This window comes from Marmota flaviventris, chromosome 11, assembly GCF_047511675.1.
Source record: "Marmota flaviventris isolate mMarFla1 chromosome 11, mMarFla1.hap1, whole genome shotgun sequence".
Classification (NCBI taxonomy): Eukaryota; Metazoa; Chordata; class Mammalia; order Rodentia; family Sciuridae; genus Marmota; species Marmota flaviventris.
In genome coordinates, this window is record NC_092508.1 from 26,302,322 (window position 1) to 26,328,706 (window position 26,385).

General features: G+C 36.3%; 1 protein-coding gene across 6 annotated transcripts in view; it reads right to left on the minus strand.

Annotated features, from left to right (window-relative positions):
• Positions 1-26,385, minus strand: part of Map2 (microtubule associated protein 2) — a 278,404-nt gene that overhangs the window by 19,342 nt on the left and 232,677 nt on the right. For 2 of the 6 annotated variants that reach the window (XM_034635710.2, XM_027941926.2), the window contains exons 7-10: positions 26,185-26,262; positions 6,983-7,044; positions 2,297-2,467; positions 1,198-1,345 (exon numbers count right to left, since the gene is read on the minus strand). In XM_034635710.2, coding sequence (XP_034491601.1) covers positions 1,198-1,345; positions 2,297-2,467; positions 6,983-7,044; positions 26,185-26,262 — 459 coding nt within the window. Of the gene's footprint in view, positions 1-1,197; positions 1,346-2,296; positions 2,468-6,982; positions 7,045-9,761; positions 9,897-10,071; positions 10,279-10,492; positions 14,219-15,972; positions 16,219-26,184; positions 26,263-26,385 lie in introns of all 6 variants that reach the window. The other 4 variants (XM_027941928.2, XM_027941927.2, XM_034635686.2 and 1 more) reach the window with 3 other exon arrangements.

The window sequence follows — 26,385 nt, forward strand, 5'->3', positions numbered from 1 at the left end:
TTGAAATTGGCCAATTACTATTAAATATTTAATAAAGCAAGTGATGAAATAAACTATAATGTGATAGTGGTAGCAATCTCTATCATTTTATAATGGTATCTAAATGACAGAGATATGATTCAAGTGATTCTACGGAGTATTCTCTAATACTATTTCCTCAAAAAAACAATGAAGAGACAACATTAAGAGGACAAGTTGTGAAGTTACTAGTGGACTGAAGACCAAATTCAACCATTTACTAGCTGTGTAGCATTAGGCAAGATATCTTCCCTATATGGTCAGTTTTCTTATCATTTGAATTGAGATTATTAATACCTAACCATCAGCATTGTTAACTAATTTGAGTAAAAACATATCTTGAGAGCCTTGCATCTATATGTGCTTAGTAAATGGCAGCTTTTTTTTTGTAATAGAAAAATGTTTAGGAAAATAATTTGAATCCATGTTTTGCTATAACCTATAAATATGTAATGATTGGGCATTACATAAATTGTTATAATTGTCATCCTGTGCTATCAATTTAAAGGAATTGAAGCTATTGGCACAGAACATGCTATGCTTACTGTTCATTTGGAATACAAATTCTTAACAAATTGAGCAAGATTGTGGGTTTTGATTTTTGACTTTCCACTTAAATTTTAGGACTTGGAATTCTAATGAGTGTTCAGTCCATATAGATGTATATTTTTAAAATTCCTGCTGTTTTTCTCTCTTCATTACTTCTTTATTATTATTATTTTTAAAAATATTTTTAAAGTTGTAGATGGATACAGTACCTTTATTTTATTTATTTTTATGTGGTGCTGAGGATCAAACCCAGTGCCTCACACATGCTAGGCAAGCGCTCTGCCACTGAGTTACAATCCCAACCCCTCTTTTAATTACTTCTTTAGAATTTTCTTTTTTTTTCCCTAAATTTGAAACAAGAGACAAAATATATTCTTAGAAAAATGACTTTATCTCAATATTAGTTAATAGATAAGAAGCTAATTAGTTCATATTTCCTCTATCGATTGTCTTCTGGTATTCTGGAACCATCTATAAGCAAGAATTTTCTGATTCTTAGGACAAAGATCATCTGTTCTTAATGCATGTTTATTTGAACACTGTAAAATATAAATACACAGTAAGCTCTTTTTTACTTAAAGGATATTTTAAAAATGATTAAAAAGAAAGCCAAACCCCAAATAAACCTACTAGTGGTCCGCCGCGCTGAAGAGGAGATGGAACTGTTGAGAGAGAAGGAATTCTCATCTCTGTCTCCTGATACTCCTCGGCGAGGAGGCAGAATGGAGGAAGGTCTCGGGAGAGAAGAGCGCTTTTCTGGGCTCTTGGTTACTCCATCCTGATTTGGGAAAACAAACAGACATTGCCTTCTTGGGAATTTTTATTTTAATTATGAGAAGTGATTACATCATTTGGGTTATTTTTCCTGCTGTACTGATAGACCTATTTCTTTTAGTATGCACTATCAAATCCCACATAAGCATTTCTGCTTTAAAACTAAAAAAGAGTTCATATTTGTCCAGATGTTTTACGAAAATAAGTTATTTTGGAGTTAACTCTAAAAACTAATGTCAAGTTCAAGTTCTAAAAGATAATATGTATAAAACAAATTTACTCAAGCAATCTTAAGTAAGTTGCTAATTTTACTGAAAAATCTTCTTTAGCATGATAAAATTTGAAAGGACTGGCAGAGGGTATGGAATGCATAATATTCCCAAGAAAGTCCACCACCATATATTGTGCACATATAAGACAGGAACTCTAGCATATCACATCCATTTATGGTTTCATTTTCATCACAAAATATTATGCACATATTAAAGCTAAGGGAACAGGTTTAATGAGTTAACGTAATTTTTTTTTTTTTCAAAATCACAAAGTTCACAGTTTTCAGAGGGGATATTAAACCCTAATGTGTTGGTGGTAAGTCTAAACAGTCTACTATATTACATATGACACAGTTTTTGTTATTAGAATATATAACATTGTCTATCACATGTCATATTACATTTAATAGATTGAATTTTGCTTTGTTAGTTTGTATTTAATTTTTATAAGATAATCAAATAAATAATAAATAATAATGGACAGTATATTTAGAAAAAGGAACATTTTTCTTTTACTAGTAAGCCATTTATTACATTTTTTCAATTGTATTTAACAGGATCTACCATTTATATGTCAAATACTTAAAAATTTTACATCTTTGCTTTCACACATTTCCTGAATTATGTCATATAATCTTCCCAATTTATTCCTTTCTGCACCTTTTATTGACTTGCTGCCTTACCTTGTTCCCTGATTCTGAGTGTGGCAAACGGTCTGTGGAGCCTGCTGAGGTGGGCTGTATTAAAAAACTGTCAGAAAATGTAGCCCTTTTGGTCGTGCTAGGGCAAGCTGAGCTGTATCTTGGGGACTTTGTGCTACCCTGTGAAGCAGGAATCTTTGACAAGGTAGAATTCTAGCCATGAAAGAAAACAAACAAACAAACAAAAAAGGTACAAAATAAACCAAAGTATGAAGGAAAAGGAAAAAAAAATAATCCCACACATACAAACATATAAGAAATTAAATGTCTACTTTTAATAAAAACACAAGATAAATGATTAAAAGCAATAATGGAGATGTATACTTATATGATAATGAGGGATTTTCAGTGAACACCTAGGCTGGAACTAACTCAACAGTATTTATTTAAAAAATGTCTATTGTTATTAACATAAACATAATGCTTTGATTTTATATTCATCAGGACTAGAACAGGATTTATGTTATTTGCTTTCCTCTACTTTCAAATATTGAGATTATTTATGGTTGGTACATAATAGAGGCACAAGAATGATTGTTCAATAAATGGTAAGTAGGTAGATGGATGTGAGGAGAGAAGAAAGAATGATACTGCTCAAATATGGAGGACCTAGCTTTGTGAAATTCTGAGAGCAAAGAATTGTGTTTGATTTAATACAGAAATTTGTAATTTCATAACTCTACACAGAGAAACCAAAGATCTGCCTTGAAGTGAAAATGTAATCAATCTCATGAAAGAGAGATAAGAGGGACCCTTCCGGGAAGAAGGATGCTGATGTTGAAATCTCCCACTGTTTAAGGATAGAGTTTGGCTCTGAAACAAACAAACAAACAAAGAAACAAAATATGAGCACACTTGTTTGGTGTGGGTTACTCTTGGTGGGTAGAGACATGGGAAGCCCTCCAAAGCTGTGTAGCCACCTATCTTCTGAGTAAATAGTTCAGGAAAAGAACACAGTTTCAAGGTGTTCTTGTCTCTGAAAGAGACTTGTGTTATTCTGAGGAGCCAATTTTAGAAAGTTTGTGGAAACAACTTCCACTGTGCAATTATGCAGTCATACATTTATAATTACATTTGTAAAGTATTATTTTCAGTGAATTTACTGTAAAAGGGAACATTAAAGTAACTTCTGCTTCTGTGACTTCTGGAAGAATGAGGAAATAGAATCCCCAAGGGTCTTCTCATCTGATGAGTGAGTGAGAGTTGGCACAATGGCCAACTGTTTGGAATTTGTGTGTGTGTGTGTGTGTGTGTGTGTGGTGCTGGGGATTGAACCCAGGGCCTTGTGCCGTGAGGCAAGCACTACCAACTGAGCTATGAAATTATTAACCCTAGAAATTATTAACTGCCAGTATTCTTGTAAGTGAAATCACTACCAGAGATTGCAGTAAGAACCCCTAAATCATAAATCCCACTTTTCAAGGATGTACTGCCAATAAATATATTTTTAAAAAATAAGCCTTAACATAGGAAGAATATTACAATGGTAATTAGCAAAACCCCTTATATCAATTTAAAGTATGATGCTAAGTAGATATATTTTGGGTTATTTTAAAATGATTTTTATATATAGGTATTTCATTTATGAGAATATGGATAAAATATTCTTTACAAATTTGATGTGCAAGGTCTCCAATAAATCCATAGGTCCCACAAAAGCACCACATTTGGAAAATACCTTAAGAGTCTGTTGAAATTGTTCCTGTACTCAACACAATGAAGGTGTACACACAGTCCATATCTTGATTACATTTAAGAACTTGAGTACGTGTTTGGGGACTGGTAATGGAAAATATTATTTTAAAGATTGAGAAAATTTATTTTCAGTTATCTGCTACATTGAATTCATCAGAAAAAAATTGTTCAGTTTATATATAACAAGCTCATTTTATGAGTGAAACACAAATTGGGGATCAACTTCTAGTACAGAATTATCAAGATTTTTTTATGTACAGAAGTCACTCTGGAAAGCTAAAAATTCTAAAAAAGAAAGGTAGCACTGAAGAGATGCCTCACAAAATCCACAAGACTTAATATATAGCTGTTGATAGTACCTGAGGGGTCTGCAAGTTTGAGTGGGTTGGATGAGTGACTTTTGGAGACAGTGGTGTTGGCAGGCCACATGTCTCCTGAGAGAGTCTTAAGAGTACAGAGAAGAATTACAAAATCAAGGAGATTATTATCTTTAAATAATTAATTTCATTCAGCTCTTACAAAAATAGCAGAGGAAGCTGCAATTTTTAAGTTTTAGCCTCCACAGCTACTTTAACAGAGACATAAGCATGCACAGATTGCACAAATCACTTCTTTGCAGACTGAGTACCTTGAGTGGGAAGTGTAATTGGGTCTACAAAAGTCGTTCTTTTATGATTGATCCTACCCACAAAAGACTGAGTTTTGAAAATGTGATCCAGGAAAGGAGGAGGAAGTAGTTGGATTGCCCCTAATTAAGGAAGTCAACTAAGAATGTTAGCAATTACCACCACCACCAGAAAACCAAATGAAATAAAGGGTGGGCCAGGTTCATAATAAGAACAAGCAACAAATCACAATTGTTTTGATGCATGTACTGAATATCAGAGATAAATGGAAGTTAATCTTGGGGTTTTAAGAAGAGGATGAGAGGGGCTGGGGAGATAGCTCAGTTGATAGGAAACCTCACATGCACAGGGCCCTGGGTTCAAACCCCAGCACCACAAAAAAAAAAAAAAAAAAAAAAAAAGAGGATGAAGTATTATTAGGTGGGAAAAAAGAGGATGATGAATGAGAAAAAATAAAATGACAGATTTATCTCTCTTCTTCAGAAAGGTAAGATGGGTGTTTACAATTGAAAAATAAATTAGTTTTCTGTCAGATAATGTATATAATTTCTGTCCCAAGCAAAAGTATATACATGTTTATCCTAGCGAGTTATTTGCAGACTAAGGGATTTGAAAGTTTTCTAAAAGTTGTCCAAACAATGCCACTTACAATTTTTTTCCTAAGGGAGAAAAACTTAGACTTGTTTTTTTCTATATCTGCTTCTGACAATGTCAGCTTTTAAATAATAACAAAAATAATGACTAACAATTATTGTTACTTATTGAATGAACAATGTGTTCTAAGCAATCTACCATGTACTGTTTTATAAAATTACTATATCTAATTTTCATAACTAAATTATGATATAAAATTTTTACCACTCCCTTTATTTTTTAAAACATTAAAGCATAGGAAGAAAAAGAATATAGAGATAATAAATATTCTAGATTTGGATGTTACAACTCATAGTTCTCTGTCAGAAAAGAAGATAAAGAGATACAAATATTAAAATCACATTGTGCTAAAAAATAAAGATATTTGCCAAAGCAATATAGGCATTCTGTTAGCTTCCATGCTTCAGGAACATGTCTGCAAACATTTATATAAAAATAAAATATTTTCCTTCAGCAAAGACCCTCTTTCAAGATAATTATCAAAAGTTTTGCCATTGTTGGAAATGAAGCACTATTTTTCACAATAAACAAAAAATAGAAGTCTAAAATCTTATCAGTTTTTAGAAGGTCACACTAATAATTGTGATTTAAATATCACATATGATTGCAAGACCAAGAATGTTGAGATAAGTTTCTAATTAACATCCTTCAAATTATTGTAATTTTAGGGTTTCATTAGTAGCCCTTTAATCTTTTTTTCCTTCCAGTCATAAAGGATCAAAAATATTTCATGTTGGTTTGGGTTTTTAATATATGATTAAAAATCTAAATCCAAAAATTCTCCAAGAAAAAGTACAAAAGATTAAAAAAAAACACATGAAGAAATTAAACATCACAAACAGAACCAAATTAAAACAATAATGTATTTATCTCCATAATTTAGCAAGTAAAAAACACTATAACATTAGCAATATTAAGAAAAAACTGAAATACAACATTTGTCTTGAAACAGTCATTTCACTGGTAGGAAATTATCCAAAGAAAATGAACTTGGCTAAAAAGGCACTATGGCAATATTTTAAGCCTAACAATAAAAAATTAGTTTGAATGTCAATAATAAGAAATTGGTTGAGGATATCATTGTAAATAAATAAAATCCAATTTATATAGTCATTAAAATAATTATAGGCATGTAAGAACTTATTTTTATTCATTAATTTAAAAATTAATAGATTTTTCTTTTTGTTATTAAATCTATAAATGTGCAGAAAAATTGAAGATATTACATCAAAATGGGAACTGTAGATATCTTTAGGTAAAGGAATTATAATTGACTTGTACTTCTTTTTGCTCATCAATATTATTTCATTTGGTCTTATTTCTTATTTCATAATAAAAGCAATGAAAATATTATAAAATACTGTTGACTAGAATGGTTTGATTTGATTCTATGAAAAGTAAATGAATTGTTCTTCCCCATTTCTGCCAAGTCATTGTGTGGCTTTATATGTTTTCATCTTACTAATAAAGAGACAGCCCAGCTGTGTCCTCACTAACTGTTATCACATATCATTCTGGAAGACGTTAATACTTACCTGGATGCTCCTGAGGATCATTCTGGATGAGCAAACAGTATAAAATGGCACTTAAAAGTAAATGTCTAAGTCTAAAGAATATCTAAAATTATTAAGAAACTACAGCCAATACCAAAGGAACTGTAAATGAAGAACAAGGAAAAACTAAAGTTACTCACAGAGACCTTGTCCTTCGCCTGTTTGAAAACACTGGGAGCCTGAGCTGATTCACCACTGGCTGCTGTTGAAAAGAAAAAACACAAACAAACAAACCTAAACTTAGTGGCTAAAAATCACACAAATGCATTTTTCATACCTTTTGGATACTCTGTTGTGTCAACAGACCAATGCAGAGCAAAGTTGTGTTTTGAGGCTCAAATTCAGTAATGGAAAAACCTGAATAACAATAGTGTCTCCAACTAGAGGGTGTGCTAAATTTACACATCCTAGTGTCTACCAAAGCACAGGTTAGCACCAAAGCATAGATCATTTTTTTATGGGTTAACAAAGTACCTTTGAATCGGTACTACATGAGGATATTCTTGGGACTAGTAGTTACAAAACAGCAAGGTGAATGCTGCAGAGTTTAAGGAAAAGAAAGATGATTGACTTGTAGGGTTGGCCAATAAGGTTGCTTAAGCTATGTGAAGCTCTAATACCAAAATAATACTGCCTCTAAACTGTCATGGTCATTCCAGCCCCTTTCCCTATGCACCCCTTCATTTTACAATATGAATGACATATACTTGTTTGATATAAAAATACACCACATAAGAAGGGAAGAAAAATAGCTTGTCAAGAACAGAAAACATGAGAGGAATTTTAAGTTTAGTAAAAATACAGAATATGTTCTACACATGCACTTCCTGTATGAAATCATTACCACATCTGTTACTGTTGTTTCTCTTGCTGTGTTTTACACTTCTGGTTTCAATTTTAAACTCCATCTCTTAAGCAAACTTTCTGTTGATGACTTACCTGACTTAAATATCTCATGATTTAAGACAACACTTTGTGTTTTGGATAACCATCCACATTTGCAAGATACGCTCAGAAAATAAAATACTCAAGCTTGTGTTTACTTCCTCAATTTTCATTAGTAAGAGCTTATCCTCATAAGCTCTCCAAATGAGTGAGTCCCAAAAAGATTTCTTAAGCTATGTGGTGCTCTAAAACCAAAATGATAACTGCCTACAATGTGCTTTATGTATGTAGGCCTGGCTGGCAAGATTATTCACAGATTCTAAAGCTGATTAAAAAAAAAAAGCAACATTAAAAAGGATGCCTCCCTATTGCTTCTATAGCATCTTAAATTACTGTGGCATGTCTATATAGTTTGCTTCAAATCAAAGTCATTTATGTTTGATACATGCTTTCTGCCAGAAGATTTTTATATTTGACAAGACTAAGCAAAGATTCTAATTAGTCCAAAGATCTTAAATTTCCTTTAAAAATGAATTAAAAAGATAGTTCATTTTCATGGTAAACTGAGTACCAATGATATGTAGACACTATGAAAACATTTCTCATTTCCTCTGAAATTCCACAATCCTGATGACATCTTAAATCTTTACAGATAAGATATAGGGTTTTTAAAATGCCAAAATCAAAGGATTCTGCTTGTCCAAGTATTTGTCTAACTGGAAGAAAAATTCCAAGTTTGATGAGGCTAAAAACCTGAGAAAGTGCACTAAATAAGATGTAAGGTAGATATTTAATGTCAATTTCGAATTCCTAACTTAAAGGCATTCTTTATCCTAAGCCTATCAAGGTTTGTGTATATAGAAGTCTTCCACTTTCAAATCCTGCCTTAGACACTTGTTCTTAATAGAAAACATGGTAAGAATCCTGTGTGGAGAATACAAATACAAAACACTTGGGATTTTTAGTGGCTGTCATAAAACCATCAATTATCTTGCTTTTCTTTTTCTTACATACTAATGCTGCTCCTAACCTTTCAAGACATCTTAAGGTTTATACGGAGACATTTATGATGTATAATGAAAAGGAAAACACTTCTTTCTGAACCAGTAATCTGAGATTGTGCAAACTATTTTATTGTCAAGATTACCCTAGCATAATTATACATAGAAAATAAATATTTTGCATTGAAATTGAGAAAAAAGTTTGCATTATAGATATTTGTATGGGGTTTTGTTATGATTTCTAACATGTTTCACTTCTTAAAACAGTAAATTTGCATATTTGCAGAAGAAATAGAATAAATAGGAAGCAAAATGAAAATAAACTTAAGTTTATTTCGAACTTAAGTTCCTCTTAAGGGGGGAGGTGCATTTTGGATAAATACATTTAAGAAAATCCCAATGACAAAATGTCAACATATAGTACAGTAGATTGAAAGGCTTGCTAATTTTGGATATGAATCTTACAGGATTGCCAGATGATTTAATTTTTTTTCTTTTTTTTCCATTTAAAGCAAAATAACTTTGCACACCACACATCTATCCCAGATTTGCTTTTTGTTTTCAGTGTCTAAATCACTGCATATTCTTGGTGGTTTTCAGTAAATTCATCAACATCAGTAACAGATTTGGCAGTAACAATGTAGAAAATAGGACAAATATATATGGACTTAAGCATGAGGGAGATAAATAAGCAAAATAATGAGAATGCATACCACGGTTAAATTCATCGCCATCGTCTAACCAAACACACAGAATGAAAATAGGAATCCCCAGAACGTGACACTAGAGCACAATGCCAAGATACAATCACGCACTGTTATGTCTGAGCATGACAAAGAAACAGATGGTCATGACCTCTTCTGCAGGGAGGGAAAAAAAAAAGAATAATGATACAAGACACTTAATAGCAAAATCGTTCATGACTACTGAGATTCTTGGAAGAAAAACAAAATGAAGAAGCTGCTACAGTAATGAGATTAAAAAAAAATACATGTCTATGTTTGCCAGCCACATTGCAGAATTGAACAGTCACCTGTCGTTTTCCGCTTAACACAGGAGAGATGAGTTGGTCTAGTATATTTGATAGCAGGTTTTAAAATGAATTTCCTGGAGGGAGAGTGGGCCTGAACTTCTGTTTTTTTAGCAAGTTCAGCCTTCTTATAAACTGCTATGAATAAGAAAACACAGAAAGCATACCATCAGGAAAAAAAATTAACATTTGGAATGAAACCAAACGAAAATTTCATCAATCATCGATTACCACTGTTAGGCAATTTCTTCTATAAAAGAGTAATAATGAAATACTTCAAACACAATTTTAAAGAAGTGATTGTTAAATGAACCTTTTTTCCTTCTCACTTCATCCCGGGAGACTGTGCTAGGTTCCTTTTTAGCTATTTTTCTTTCAGGAGTGGAAATTCTGCCTCTCCCAGTTTTAAAAGGCTTTTCTTTTCTATGTTTCTCGAGAGATGGTCTCCGAGCTTCCTTTTCAGCTTTCTCCTCTTTAGGAATAGTTTCTAACTGTTCTGTCATGATGCTTCTATCATCATCTGCGGATCAAAGCAAATCATGACAACAACAACAACAGCGAGAAAATTAGTAACAAATGTACAAGATCCTTTGCATATTTAACAAAATGCAAATAAAGAGATAAAGAGATACTTAAAATGTTTAAAGTGGGGAAAAAAAATCCCAATAGGTTATTGAGTTTAATTTGGGGTTAGAAAATTAAAGCAAAACGAAACAAAAAGACCAAAAGCACACCTTGAGTATCCACCCAGAGGCTGTCAGCATCCATAATGGAGTCATCGATGGTGGTCTCGTCTTTGTAATCGTCGTAGGTTTCTGTCTTATACTCTGAAAGTCCGATTTCTTCTCTCTCTGGGGAAGCTGGAGCCTCTGGGGAGCCATCCTTAGGTTCTGCCTGGGCTTCTGCTGCCACTTCTATTTCCAGCTCCTCTTCATCACGAGGGGATGGTCTCCTTTCCACCTCGTGCTGTTCTAGGGCTGCAAAACGCACACTGTGGGACCCTGACTCTCCTTCATCAGTTGTGGTTTGCACTACGGTGATGAAATCATCCTCGATGGTCACCACGGACTCAATCACTCCTTTATGTTCACCTGGGCAGGTCTCTACAAATTCCTCCCTGACACCTGGGATGCCCAGGTCGGTGATCTGGAGGGTGTCTGAGCGGAAGAGCAGCTTATCATATTCGCCCCGGGCTTCTATTTCTTCTTCCTCAGCCTCTGCTGGTTCAGACACAACCGCGGCTTCAAGCAGGGGTTCGGCAACATCGGAGGGCGTGACTGATATATCAGGGGTCTCTTTGCTGTCCTCCTTTGGCAGCTGAATAAATTCCATCTGGACCTCAGCTTTCTCCTCTGCGGCTAAGTCAGCCTCTGAGACAGCAGGGGGGCAGGGTATTTCCACGGACAATTTGATGGCAACTTCATCTTGAATTAGAGATGATTCTGGAGATGTTTCCTTTTTGCCCTCATCGGGTTTCAAGGACTCCATGGTAAGGCTTTCATGCTCCCCGCTAGATTCATAGGATTCCTCTTTGTCTACAGCTTCCTGGTGCACCAAGTCAGGCTTGGCCACCTTCTCTTTGACTTCTGTTTCATTAACTTTGGCAACTTCTTTCACAGGGCCAGCATCAATACCCAGGAATGCATCTGCCTCCTGTGGCACTTTGGATGAAGGCACCAGCTCCTGTGCAGCCTCCAATTGAAGTTCTGTGGTCTTTCCATCATCAACATTCAGCCCTGAAGCCATTTGTCCAAAGTCACTGACTTTAATATCGAATTGGCCCTGGTCAGCTTTCTTCGCAGTGAATTCAGGTCCTTGTTCAGCCTTTTTGGATGATTCTACCTCAGCTACCTCTGGCACTGTACTAAGACCTTTCTCCTCTTTCTCTGATGATACCTCTTTTGATATTGGCAGTTCTTGGGCAGAAGCTTGTTCATGGGTTAGCCCTAATCCAAATGTCTCCACTTTACCACCAGCCTCTTCTGTCTCCTTTGCATGTTCTTTTAAATCGGCATGTTCTTCACCCTTTTCTAATACTGTATCCAGCTTATCATTAGCTTTCCTCTCCTGATCAAACTCTCGACCCAGTCCTGCCTTGTCACCAGAGGTAGGAGGGGATGCTTCCTTCTCAGCACTGAACTCATCTTTGACTCTTCCGGCAGCTGCCAGTTTTACTTCGATCAATGAAAGGTCTGTGGCCAAATCTCTTCGAACTTTATCATCAGTTCCTTCATAAAAAGAACCGCTCTCTCCTGACAAATTCTCACTGTCTTGGACAGGTGATGGGAGTGGGACTGTGTATTTGTTGAACACACAGTAGCCCAGGTCTTCGAGCTGACTGTCTGTTTTCACAACGACATGGTTTTCATCAGTTACAGATGGCAAGCCAGTACTGCTCTCCTCCACCACAGTCTCAGATGGAACTGATTTCCTCCTGGCCACCTCAGCATCTGCACTCACAGAAGCTAATCTTGACCTTGTGCCTGCCAGATCTAGCATTTCAGGTAGGTCAGGGGCCATGACAGTACCATTTTTGTAATAATCTTTGGCTAGGAAAGGGGACTCACAGGTGGTCTCAACTTGAGTAGTTTCCTCTCCAGTAGTTTTCTCATCTTGTATTTTTTCTTCTTCATCTTTGCTTTCTATTGGGAAGGAAGGGGATTTCTCCATTGCAGGTGTGGTAGCTGGAAGATAATCGTCTCCTTCATCCATGCTTCCGCTTGTGTTGGTCAGAATATCAGAAGCCAGAGGAGAAAGATCATGACCCCGACCAAAGTTAAATCCAAGTGCTATGGAATCCAGGCAAGACATCGGCAAATTGATCGACATGCTTCTTTGTTCTATTGCAGACCTACCACCAAGTCCTAAACTTCTACTAAGAGTCAGATCATCCTTATTCTTGCTGTGGAGGTCCCGTTTCTCTCCATATACTTTTGGATCAATAGTGAACATTCTTTCTTGGGGAGAACTGGGTTCTTCAGGTACTTCGGGCGGATAACTCTGGGCAAGAGTGCTGTACCCAGCTTCTTGTGCTGGAGCACTGGGCTGGGATTCTTTTTCTGCTTGAAATTCCTTGTCACCATTTTGATGCTTGGGAGACACCGTATCAATAGACTCACGGGCACTTTCTCTTGTGTCACTTAGTTCGTAATAATCGCTACCCAGCTGAGTGCTTTTTGTCGCTTCCTCTTTCAAGGCAGAGGTTTCAAAGTACTTGGACATTCCTGACTTATCTTCATAAAATGGCATGCCAACCTCAGCTGATGTCGCAGCCTCGACTCCTTCAATCTTATGGTCTTTGTCAGCAACTTTCTCTTCAAAAAGTTCCTGGGCTGCACTCTTCTCACTCAGTGCAGCTGGTTCTGGCATGACTTTTTCCAAGGTCTTAGAGGTCATGGTGGAATCGGTAACTGCAGGGAAGGAGTCGTCTTTCAGCACACTTATGGTATGCTCCTGGTCTTTCTGTTCTTCTTTTGAGAAAGTGTACTCTGTGGAGGTCTGAGTTACACCTGTTTCTTCATCTCTTGATTTTAAGGGTTCAATCTCTTTTGGTGCAGCCTCTTTGTCAGAAATGATAGTTTTATCTTCATGCTTTGGCTGAGGTTCCTTTTCAAAAAGTGTAGGTTCCTGTCCAAAGGGGGTGAAAGTCTCCTTTTTCTCTTGTTTTATGCCCTCCCCCTCTTCCCCGAAAATTTTCTCTATGACAGATTCTTCCACAACTGGAAAGTGAGCATCTCTGGGTGAGGAGGGGATTGCTTCTGAGGCTGGTGTTTCTGCCATTTTGTCAGGTTTATCTTTTTGTGGCTCTTCAACATCAGAACTATCTTTGGCAGTAGCTGGGCCACTGGTTTCTTGTAGAGACTTTTTGTCATCTGGTTGTAAGAGGACAGGGGCAAAGGGTGTTGCTTCTGTTACTATTTCATTCTTCATGACATCTACAGGAAGAGTGAAACTTCCTGCTTGGAAAGGACTTGGCATGGGAGAATCAAACTGCTTCCCCTCCCATCTTGGGATATCTTCGAGTACATCTTTCTCTCTCATGGGTGTCAGAGGGCCAGGAGATATTGGAGCAGCTAAACCCCACTCATCCTTTTTTGTTTCCATTGGCATTTCAATGAACCAGTCTTTTTGCTCTTTTGGAGCTGGAGGCTCTGCAGAGAGGCCAATGCCGGGCACTACTAGGCTTGGTTCTGTCTTCTGTTTTATGTCTTCGAGGCTGTCACCAAGAGGGTGCCCAAACAGAGCAGGAGGTACCTCATCTCCTTCTGTTCTTTGCATGTCCTTTATCTCAGAGGAAATTTCAGTTGTCTCCGGCTGAGGAACTAAGGCAGCATGTTTAAGGTCTTCACCAGGCTTACTTTGTGTCTTTGACTCCTTTTCCTTTTGGTCTGAAGGTTCAGCTGTAGAGGGAGTCAATGCCTGTTGATCGGGAAACTCCATCTTCGAGGCTGTAAGTAAATCTGAAGTAATCGGGTTGATTTTTAAGCACATAATAGGCAAGGGCTTTCAGGCAGTAAGCTTAAAATTATATTCTGAAATGGCAAATGAATGGTAGGGCAAAAGGAAAAAACTAGAGACCATGCAAGCATGCTACCTGTTCAAAAGTCAACATGAAGATGTCAGGACTGAGATCTGTGTGTACTATAACTAAAATGAACTCCTGTTGTAAGTGATGCACACAGGAATTATAAGAAGGGTTTAGTTCAGCCTACTCACTCTTGTCTGGTGTCTCTTAGACATTATGCCATGTGCCCTATAATAGAAAATTTGTGTGCCTTCCATAGATAAAAGTTACAGATTACTGCATTTTGAGTAAGTAGCTATTGTTAGTGTACAAAAGGATATATATGAAGAACTAAATATGGATAAGGATTGATTTCTAGAGAAATTTTTCTTAGGTTTCCTCATTGGAAAGTAAATTGGCAGTCCTTAGGCAGAAGGTCAAGTAATCCTAATGATATGTATATTAATAGTTTCAGATAACTTGATCAACAAATGCCAGGACTGATTTGGGGGGCATTAAAAAGTTCCTGGTATAACATTTAGAAATCATCTGGGGTTCAATTTAAGGAATATAACCAAATATTTGCTGTCAATTTGTATGACATGTCTTAAAAATTGATAAGCCAGTTTCTGCCACATTCATAATTTTTAATTCTTGATCATTACTTAGTCTATATGGTAGATATAAGAAAATCTAAATTATACCAACATTGGGAAGTCAGATGAGTAAAAAATTTTTTTTCAATAGAATCAACTATTAAAATATCTTTCTCCCTATGGTCAGGACATCATTTCCTGGGACATGATCAATGGTCAAGCATTGACCAGTATCGACTTTAGTGGTTACTTTCACAAAAGATGAATGACACATTCTTATTTTTATTTATTTATTTATTTATTTATTTATTTATTTATTGTCAATCCAAAAGCCTTCAAATCCCATTGTGTTTTAAGAACAAAGGCATTTTTCTGTGATCACTAGAGCTAAATGTAGTTATCTGGAAAAGATTAGGAGAAAAATCATAAAATTCAATCATCTCTTGAAGAGAAAGTGTATTTATTGATCATTACTTTATATACTTGTGTGTCTTGATGTAATAATAGAAAATTGTGTGAACTTGTAATAAATGTTATATGGATGAAAACTCAAGAAGGATGGGGGTGATCAAAGGGGCTGACTGTCATGGAGAGAGAATAACATGGAAAGCATCAGTAGGAGCTCTTAAGGAAACCAAACCAGTATTCGTTGAAGCACAAAAAATATATAGCACTTTGCGGTTGCAAACAAAAGCGATTCTGTCATTAAGCCTCTATGTGCCAAAACCCAACTTTACGATTTGAAAGAAAAGCATATGAATTGCTGTCCCAAAAATAAAAAAACAAAAATATACATGTATTAGCAATGTGACTGGCAAACACTTGAGATGAGGAGGGAGGGTAACTTAAAAGCTCACACAGCATCGTCAGCCTGCGGCAAAGCGTATTGTATCATGGCAAAGGACAACCAGGAATCTGCGGCAGCAGGGGAGAACCGTGCGGCCACACAGCACCTGTGCAAGCCACACTCTGCTCATGAAGCCTGCAACAGCGGTCTGGAGATCATGAAAAGACCCAGCGATGAAACAGCAAATAGCGTTGGAAAGGCGTCAGGTTGGTAAGCGCTGGCGAGATCACTTGCAACCAAACACATGCAAATCCCGGGAAAACACACCTTCCTGGGCAGAGGAAGGGGTTTTTACTTCTGGAGACACCTCCTTGGCCTCTTTTACACTTTCCTCATGCAGAGCCCCTGTCAGGGCACTCTCTTCGGGAACTATCTGGGCCTCCGCACTAGACTCCACTTGGCCCTCACTGAGGCCCTGGGGTTGGTCTGAGGACTTAGCAGCCCCACACACTTTCCCAGGAAGAGCAGCAGGTTTCTCTTCCTCAGGCATGGGACCCTCTAGTGTTTCTTCTTCTTGGAGATGAAAAAAATGTTGACATCATGACCACAGAACAACACATGAAAGGACAGAAATACTGTTTAAGGACACTTTCAGCTCCACTGGGATGACCTTCCCAGGAACTTCAGGGAGGTTTTCTTTTGCCATTTGGATGAGCAAATTGAGAGTCGAATGCAATACACTTTATGAACTCATTGGGAAATTATGATGTATCAACTGCTAATGGTGATGCCTTTTAAAGTCTCATTAAAAGGCTATTTATTTTAAAATTTGAGAGCTGAAAGCGTTTTGTTGATTGATTACCCTTTAGTGGCAATGACGGTTAAGTTGCACGCATGTGGAAAGCTTGCTGGAAATAAGAGATGGTGCTGCCAGGTAACAGATGGTTATGAAAAGACAGATGTATTGATGTACTGAAGAAAAGCCTTTAAATTTGTTAAACATATGCGGTTTTCTCCAATGCAGGAAGCCCCTACATCCTGATTGGTTTGTTTAAAATGTGCAGGCTTTGCTTACAGAGTCTTGGGAAAGAGAAACAAAGGCCTTCCAATAGCCAACCAATTATCTTAACAGGTTCATCAAAAAGTCCATCAAAACTATTTAAAATATATTTCATTTTTCCATCATAAAAGACTATTAAGTTTTCTATATTAATATTAATATATTACTATTATGTTATCCTCACTGAATTATACAGTGCCTGAGAAAATGAAAAATTTCAGGAAGCAAAGAATTTTGAAAGACAAAGTCAAGATAAAATTTACATCATATTACTTATAAAAGTCTTTCTCTGGTACACAAGTGTTATATTGTTTAACACCTGGAAATATCAATAATGTAGTTTATGTGTAGCTTTCATTGACACTAAGAAGAAAAATGTACATATTAGTAATAAAACCTTATTTCTATAATTCAAAACAAAATTGACAAGAAAAGATAATGGAGTAGTAACCAAATTGCCAAAATATACCCCCCCCCCCCAAAATGTATACTCCACAGAAAAACATCAGCCTTAAAATGTAAAAAATAAACTTAATGGAGGTTATAGATGATTATGTTAATTTCTTTTTCATCTACACTTCAAATGCCAATTAAAAAAAAAATAAGTTTTACTTTAACCCATAAGGAATTACAGGAAAATATCTAAGCTGTTTTACAGTTCTGCAAATGGAAGAGTCTTATGAAATTTCCATGAAATGACTGTACATTGTTTAAATGCCCCTGCAGGAAAGACTACAGATGGAAAGGAAAAAATTTTTCTTTTTAAAGAAATATTAGCAACCTGGGGGTTGAGGACAACTAGTTCATCTATCCCTTCACATTTAGTACTCAGATACATCCATTTTTATAACTTAATTTTATAAGTAATACTGGAAAAATTCCAATTCTAACATTTCTAAGGAGACTTTCATAATGCATAGATTTTGATTACAGCTAAAAGGATTTTAATATAGCTGCTTTATTAATGGTACCTTATTAGCTGAAGTCTAATCGGGTTAATTAAAAAGTTTTCAAATCCATGTCACTATTTAGCATTCCATTTTCTCATTTTGTATAAATTATGCTTGTTTCCACTGTACCAATTCCTCATTCAAAAATCCCCATATTTTTCTTGTTTTAAGTTTACACTGTTAGATGAGCTTAGTCTCGAACTCACTGTGGGTTCCACCTCTTTATCAGCGTGTCTGAGCCATTGGAGTACTTTGTTTTCAAAATGACCCTTGAAGAAACACATTTTCATGAATGTACTTGTGAGCTCATCCCTCATTGCCTTAGAACTACCTGCCCTGATGTTAAATATTGTCCCATTAACTATCCCAATAACTTCATCTAAGCAAGTTATTTTCACATTTGAAAAAAACTTCTTCACCTGAGCAAAACTATTTTTAGCTGTACTTTCTTTACCAGACTACTACTTAGAAGGAGACAAAATGCAGCCACCATCCAGTTATTTTATCCTCACACAGCCAATTATACACAAGGGTCGCCTAGCTTTACTAGGCTGGAAGGACAAAAGCTTTGAATCATTTCTTTCATTTTAGCCCAGCTTTACTGAGCCACGATTTAGTTACCTAGGAAAGCCTATGTAGTTTCTGCAGATGACTTAAAGTAGGAAATAAATTCATTCCATAACATTTATTCAGCTCTAAACAGATTCTTCAATCTCTCTCTTTTAAAGAGTAATTGTATTAACATAGTGCTAAAAAGCAGGCTAATTCTATTTAAGTCCAGTTTTAGTAAGGACAAACAAACAAACAAACAAAAAAAAACCAACAATATTTGGGGTCAATTTCTTTGGTTTGGGTAAAGAATACATTCTTTCCCAATTGACGTATTTGCAAGGAAGAAGAAAGGAGTCATACTTTGAACATTTGAATTCTTTTTTTGGGGTGGGGGGCTCTTTATTGTCTGTCTGTCTGCATCTCAGAAGTAATGATATTAAAAAAGGAAATGCCAATGAAGTTTAGTAGTTACTGAATTTAAACTATCCTTTAAGCAATTTTGCCCTTGATCCAAGTCAATAGAAAGCATGATACCCCTGCTGCAAAGTAGAAATTACCTGCACATGCCTCTCAAACAAAGTTTAAGTAAGGCTTCTTTTTTTGTAAATTTTGAGGCAATTTTTTGGATGGAGACAATTGATATTGATATAGGGACTTCACTTTCATCTGGAAAAAACAGACTCCTGCCCCGCCCACTTCCATATGAGGACACACTGAACATGATATGCATGGTCCAAGCTGCAGGCAGGGGAGGAGGAGCAAAAGGGGACCATGCTTGGTTCACCTTTCTCCTGGCCTAAGTGGGCCTCTGCACTCTGCGCTGTGACACTGGGGAGCACACTAGAGGTAGTCCATTCTGAGCTGAACAAAGGATGCTCATAGTACTCCTCATCGGAATTGTAAGGGTCATCATCAGGCACAGACACCGAGATGGAGGGCGCTAGAAGTCTACGCCTCTCCCCGCTGGTGGCAGGTTCCTGGCTGGGGAACCTGTGTAGAGGACCCACTTGATCCTCAGCCCCTTCATCTACAAACAGACACACAGGAAGAAACTGCAGGGAGAACTGGACAAGACAGACACAAGATCAGACGGACGAGACAAACATGTCCACAAGGACACAAAGGGTCAGGGAAGCAGCACAGCGAATGGAGGGCGGTTAGCAAAACCAAGCTGATGGAGGATGGCTAAGGAGACTGTTGCATGCTTCAGTGGCTGCTGAATTTAAACTGTCCTCTAAGCAATTCTGCCATTGATCTAGGTGAATCAAAAGCATTGATACCCCTTCTGCAAAGTAGAAATTATCTGTACATTCCTCTCAAACAAGTGAGAATAACCAAATAAACATTGGAATAGAAACAAAACATTATACAACAAATGCATTCATTGGAGAAAATTTCTTCAGGAAGATTCATTCTTATTCTTCTATCAATATATTTATAAGTCAAAAAAGAAAAACAGTTGTTAGGCTCTCATGCAGGTATGACTATGGGGAGAAACAGTCCCTGTTTGAAACACAACTTTATCTAGGATGTACAAACAGTTGGCATTGTGGTTAATTTAGTTCAGAATTATTTCAACCAGAAAGTATTTTTGAATTTTAATTCTGTTAAGAAAAACCTATGAAGCTTTATTCTTCTTTCCTGCCTTGATAAGGAGGAAGCAGTCAACACGGATTTCTGTTGGATGCTAAGGCTGATGGTATCCCAGGAGCATCATTTTAAACACTGGTTCTCAACTGCCTGGTGGGAGAAGTACAGTATATTGTTTTAAGAGTCTCCCCAATGTCACAAATGTGTTTTCTCATGTTTTGCTTCTACTTTATAAGCTTAATACAGACACAATGAGTTGAAAATTCCTAGAGTTGGCTTCAAATTCATCAAGACTGTATTCCATGCAGCTTTATTTGTACCACTGGCCTTGGATGTGCCTGTTTCATATCTCTTATTGCATATTTCTTACTGAAATGCTAATGAACCGTTTTTATTTCTGCCCTTTCCTGTGCTTGGCTTGGAAATTTGCATTATTTAAATATTTTCCCTAAATTCACAATTATAGATCAGTCAGCTTAGCATCTTAACTCTCATATAATTCAGTGAGCTTTAAGGACCATGAGAATAAACACCATTTGGGTTCTGATATGGTGCAGAAATCACATCTCAAGCTTATCTGGCAGGTTACCAAGTTTGCTAATCATTATTTACTTATATCTAGAAATAATTTTAAAATTTCATAACTCTCAATAATAAGAATAAAGTCTATCTTACCTAGCTATGTTGTTTTTACTTCAATCAGAATTTAAGCAGGCAGAGTTAGAGCATTAATTTGCAAATGCATTGTATTTTTAGGATGGTAACTTATTTTCAGCAATCAAGTGCTGACAACTGGAAATAAAATAAGTCTGAAATCGTAAGGAGACTAAAATAACACTGTGGAAAGAATACTTTTAATCTTTTAAGCACATTATTTACTTATTGTTCCATAGGAGTTGTTTCTGGATGGATGCTCAGAACTTTCTCAGCCACAAAACTTATTATATCACGGGACAGCAGAATCCTAAAATAATGTTTGATATTCTTAGTTCAACTCAGCACGACTTCTCAACTGAGCTGATAATTGCCTAAGATCTAGCCTACCACACTGACTGAATCATAGCCCTCGGCTTATCACACATCCCAGCCATTCATATTTTCCCTAGCAAGACCCTGAGACTATAATTCCCCACTCCTCATTTTGGAGCAAGTAGCTCCTAAAATTTCTAATATGTTGAAAAGATCACATGGATTGTCAATAAGTGAAAATAGGATATTTTTCTCTATTTCTCTCTGCTTTTCAATATTTATTTGCTGGAAAGTAGAGCAGAGAGTTGGTAGACAGATGCAATACTCATTCAGATGCTTCAACCTTTGGAAGATTCCAACCTCCTCTTTCTTGTTGCTATTGCTCTTTTCCTAAGTGCCAGAATGTAAAAACAGATCAGAGCCTTGCTTGAGATCTGTAACCTCTCAAAGAAGCAGTATTTTCTATTCTGAAGACCTTTACTCTAATCAGAACAACAGAAACATCAACAGAAACTTTAAGGGTTCCAGTGGAAAAAGTCTTCTCTGTCGTATTTGTATGGCCTTTAGCCAAGACAACTTCAAAAGGAGAATCTGGCAGTACTCTCTTGGAACTATGTACTCTATGTACTTTGACTGTCTTTAGGACCTGTGAGTGAGTTCATCTATAATACAAGCTCCAGAGGTAAGCCAGGAAAGCTATGCCTAGAGGGGTAGCTAAATCCCAACCTCTCACGAGGTTCCAATGAGAATGAAGAAGATTTTAGATTCTCATTTGTTACAGAGCTGAGCATTGCAGGTACTTTAGGATCACACCCAATGTGGGTAAGGTACATAATAATTATAAATAAATGGAATATTTGGGAGTGGTTTGTAACAAAGAACTCCGTTTGAAGAGAATTTACTTCCATAGTCTCAGAACAGGAAACTTGACAAGAGCCAGATTTAGTGATATAGTGAAAATGTGGGTTGCAGAATTAAGATTTAGATCTGAATTATGGAAGCCTTTTATCCAGAGATAAGCCACTACATTCTTGGCAAAAAATGGAAATGAATAGAATGTCTCTGTGGGTCTCTGGGAGGATTAAATGTGAAGATATTTGTGGAAGTGCCAAGCACAGTATTTGACTCCATACATGTTAGCATCCATGTCTTCAATGTACTTAGTCATGTTTCCAAGTAATTTTGCTCCTTCCCTTTATTTGACACACCAAAGTTGAAGTTGAAAAATTAAACTCACTTCATAACAGTTAGTTTTGCTCTTTAAGGTAACAATTGAATACATTCATCCTTTTTCTATAGGCAGACATGCTTTGGGTCATCTGTTTTTTGCAACAAAATATTGTTTCATTTAATAATGTGACATATAAAAGAACAGGGTGACTTGATGTGCCCTTCTCTTTTACGTAGTCCTTTTAGATAATTATAACCTTCAAAAATGAAGGTTACCTACTTTCAATGGAGGAATAAACTTCCCCTAGTTTGCTTTTGTTCAATTTTTTTTAAAAGCATCTGGAAATTTATTTGGGGTTAAAGTAAGGTTTGACACCCTAAACCAAGCCTTGGTTTGTTAGCTCCCTTTTATACAAATGAGAAGTTACTTTTGCAAGGACTACAGCTCACAGGGCATCAGTGAGTTTGATCTTTGCTTGTTGTGCATCACTGCTTCTGCCCCACAGCGCAGGGCTAGAGACAGCTGGCTCCACTCACATGTTTCTCTACCATCCCTAAGCTCCTTCCATCCTGTCAGCTTTTGAATGGGGACTCCTCACCTTGCTGACTGTTTCTGCTGCCTCAGCATGATATGGAGGGAAACAGCTTTCAGATTACCAATTATGATGTCACCACATCTGTGACAACAGGAGAACACTGCCCTACAACCCTGGTGCAAACCTAAGAGGGCAGAAGGATTCCTAGTTTGTTTTCAAAGGATCCCACTGTACTTGCATAAACTTCCAAGTTCTGACAGTTCAGTCCAAATGACAAGTGTTAGGTTTAGGCCAAAAATAAAAAGGAGGTTAATTTGAAAGCATTATAACTAGTATTGGATAACTGTACCATGGTTTCCTTTCTAAGTGTGCTACTTGTTGAATTTTTTCTTCAAAATCCCATTAAAATGATTTGCAGAATAAGATATAGTCTGGGAATTATTAAAACTATATTAATTATAATAAATGAGTATTTATAAATGATGGTAATTAACATCTTAAATTATTTTCAGTGGAAGCTTTCATATTTCCCCTTTGGGAAAGAACAGTTTTAAAAATGTTTGATAATTAATAAAAAGTTAGTGTATCCTCAGTATCACTGAATTAATTTAGCCCAAGAGCTCTCTTCCGCTTGTGTAAAAGGATTGGACTATGACACTCATTGTAACCTTAAAGTTGCTTTGAGGGTACATAAAAGAGGGAAAATAACCCCTGGACAGAGTGAAGAAGCCCACTCACTCCCTTTCCAACATACCTGCTGTTAGCAGGACACTAATGGAAACAGTGCTGCATCATTATAAACTGACTGGATTGAAAAATCAAATGGTTCAATCCTGTCTTTTTGTGTCTTGTCACTAACTTATTTTTTGACAAAACTAAACAAATAAACAAAAAAAGAACCCCTAATATTTACTGTATGTAATGTGTCATTTAAAATAAAAGAGGCAGTATTTTGATCATCTAGACTATATCTTTCACAAATTTAAAATGAGAATATTATCTGATTTTTAAATTAATAAAGTAGAATTGGTAAAAATTTTTTTCATATTACTCAAAATAGTTATCCATTTGAAAACAAATCATTAAACCATCATATAACTTAATGCTTTTAAAAAAATTTAAAAACACAAGTTAGGTTTGAAAATATCTTTGAATAACTTTCAAGGGGAAGTAAGTTGGCGCTGTCCCTGGATATTATTGAAACCCTCTGAGGAAGATGTTCTGCAATGTGAAGGAAGTGTTATTCTGGAAAGCTGACTTCTAAGTAACCAAAACATGAAAGTGATTCTATATTCAGTTATTCATATTTATATTATGTCCATGATGCTATCTTCCAGAAAGCAGGCTGGGTGGTTTCCCAGATGGATGGCAGGACCCTACTTGTTTTTCTACTCTAATTCCCAGAGAGAAAAAAAAAGTCAATAACTTTGATCTCAAGCAGACTTTGGAGTACACCAGTTCTATCAACATCATATCCCTTTCTGGGTTAAGAGGATTGTCTGGCACTTGAATAGCTTTCAGTGGCTCAGAAGCATTTTCAATGACCTGAGAGAGTACACTGTCATGTAAGGCTGTCCACTGCATTGGGAGTGAAGTCCAGGCCCCTGACCCCACAGGCCTCTGCTTACTCTCTTTCTTCCACTCCTCTGCCCCTTTCTCACTACCTGTTAGCCATGGGCCCTCTTCCTAGAACACTGCACCTTCTTACCCTCCTGAGTGCTCTTGTGCATCCTGGTTCCTGTGCCCAAATTCCTCTTTTATCCATCTATGCTTGGCCAGCATATCCTCATGATTCTGGGCTCTGATTCTTAATCATCCCTACACCATCCAATAAAATAAGGTTTTCCTTGGTGTTCTATCTTAAAGTTCCCTGGTTTTATTCTTTCCTGGTGCTAATTCAATTGTAAATTATTCGTAAGCTTATTTACTGGATTTCTGTTCTCCACTAGACAATGTGCTCCTTAAAAGCAGGGATCATGCCTGTTTTGCTCACTAACACAGACCCAGAATTTGCAGAGTTCCTAAAAAAATTGTAGATGCTCAACAGATATGTGCCAGATGAGTGGATAAACATAGGCCCAAAAGAATCTTTCAAATCCATAAATTTAAAAGTTAATCACATTTTAAGGAAATTAACTAATAATCAGTGGCTGTTATGCAATGATTACTATCTCTAAATGTTCTTTTTTTATCCCCTTAGAATAATTTTGTTTAACAATATTTGGGGCATTAAATTTAGAAAAAAAAAAAAAGTCCTTAATTTAAGAAAGAAAAATCTTGCTATAAAAGGGTTGGTTGCTAAGTGCAATGGCAACACTGTAATCCCAGCGACTCTGGAGATTGAGGCAGGATGTCACAAGTGTGAGGACAGCCACAGCAACTTACTGAGACTCTGTTCCAAATAAAAAATAAAAAAGGCATATAGCTCAGTGGTAAACTACTCCTGGGTTCAATCCCTGGTATCAAAAAAGAAAAAAAATAAAAAGTTTAGGTTAATAAATCTGTGACAAAAAAATCATATTGGAGTTAACATATGTAGGTCAGAAATTTAGATATTTATGTTAGTTATTCAAAGAATATTTTAAAGAAACTGATTATAAATTATAAAAAGTCTTCTGTGATCAATGTTATTCAGTTTTTTGTTGTTGCTGTTTTTTGGTTTTTGATACTGGGAACTGAATTCAGGGGCACTTGACCACTGAGACACATCCCAGCCCTATTTTTTTGTATTTTATTTAGAAACAGGGTCTCACTGAATTGCTTAGTGCCTCACTTTTGCTGAAGCTGGCTTTAAAGTCAAGATCCTCCTGTCTCAGCCTAATGTTATTCAGTTTTTAAAACAGTAAATTGGTCTTTGATGTGACAAAAAAAGAAAAAAAAAAGAGAAAAAAAAAAAATAAATAAAATGGAAGAGTTTTAAAACTCTGGTTTTAGTATATGAAAACTTAAAAACAAGCTATTATTGTTTCTCTGACTTAGAACCATTAACTTGTATATCATTTTGAGAGTTACAGAAGGCAGAAGAAAGCTAAGGCTTGATTGATTGTGGTTTCAATATAATTTAGGTAAGTGACTTTAATTTCAGATTTTGAATGGATCTTCTTTAAAGCCATCTCTCTGTTTTATCAATGACAACTGAAAAAGCTGATGTGCCTAAATATATTCATGGACAATAACAGGTCTCAGCAGGAAAGGAGCCGTGGTCTCAGCTTCTAGTTCCCTGCTGTCAGTGTCAGACCTATTCATGAAGTTCTTCATTTATTCATTATTGAAAGTGTGCTATGGGTCAGGTGTTGGGAGAGGTCTTGGTAACATGGTGAGCAAAGCAGACAGTTCCTGACATGTCCATAGGAAGTGTGATTCCCACTATAAGGGCAATTATATTTATTTTAATTTTTGTTCAATCCCTTACAAGATGGGATTTTGTCTTCTCCATTAAAACACTTTATATGAAGTAGACTGGTTCTCTATATTTATTCTAGTAAATTAAACACAAATTTCTCTTTTCTTTTACCAGGAGATTTTTACTTTTTTATGTACCATATAGATAAGGGTTTATGTGCATATTTTAGGATTTTGTTCCTTTTTGACTAATTGCGATAAACTCCAAAGCTGGGTCATATGTTAACCAACACTGAAGCCTGTGTATTTTGCAGTGAAGTTCAGTATTTACCCTCTTTGAGAAGACAGACCCTGTGAGGTCAAGGCTTACCTTCCTCCACTGTGACTGTCTGCTCTGAGGCTGGCGATGGGGGCGGAGAAGGGGGCAGATGAGCTGTCTCTTCAGCTGCTATAGACCAAACAATGAAGAAATGAGACACAATAATTAATCTTATCAGGCCAGTTGATGTGTAGGTATTTCTTCCATCTGTAAAAAGGCCACTCTATGAAATGCAAGGGGAGACTCAATAGT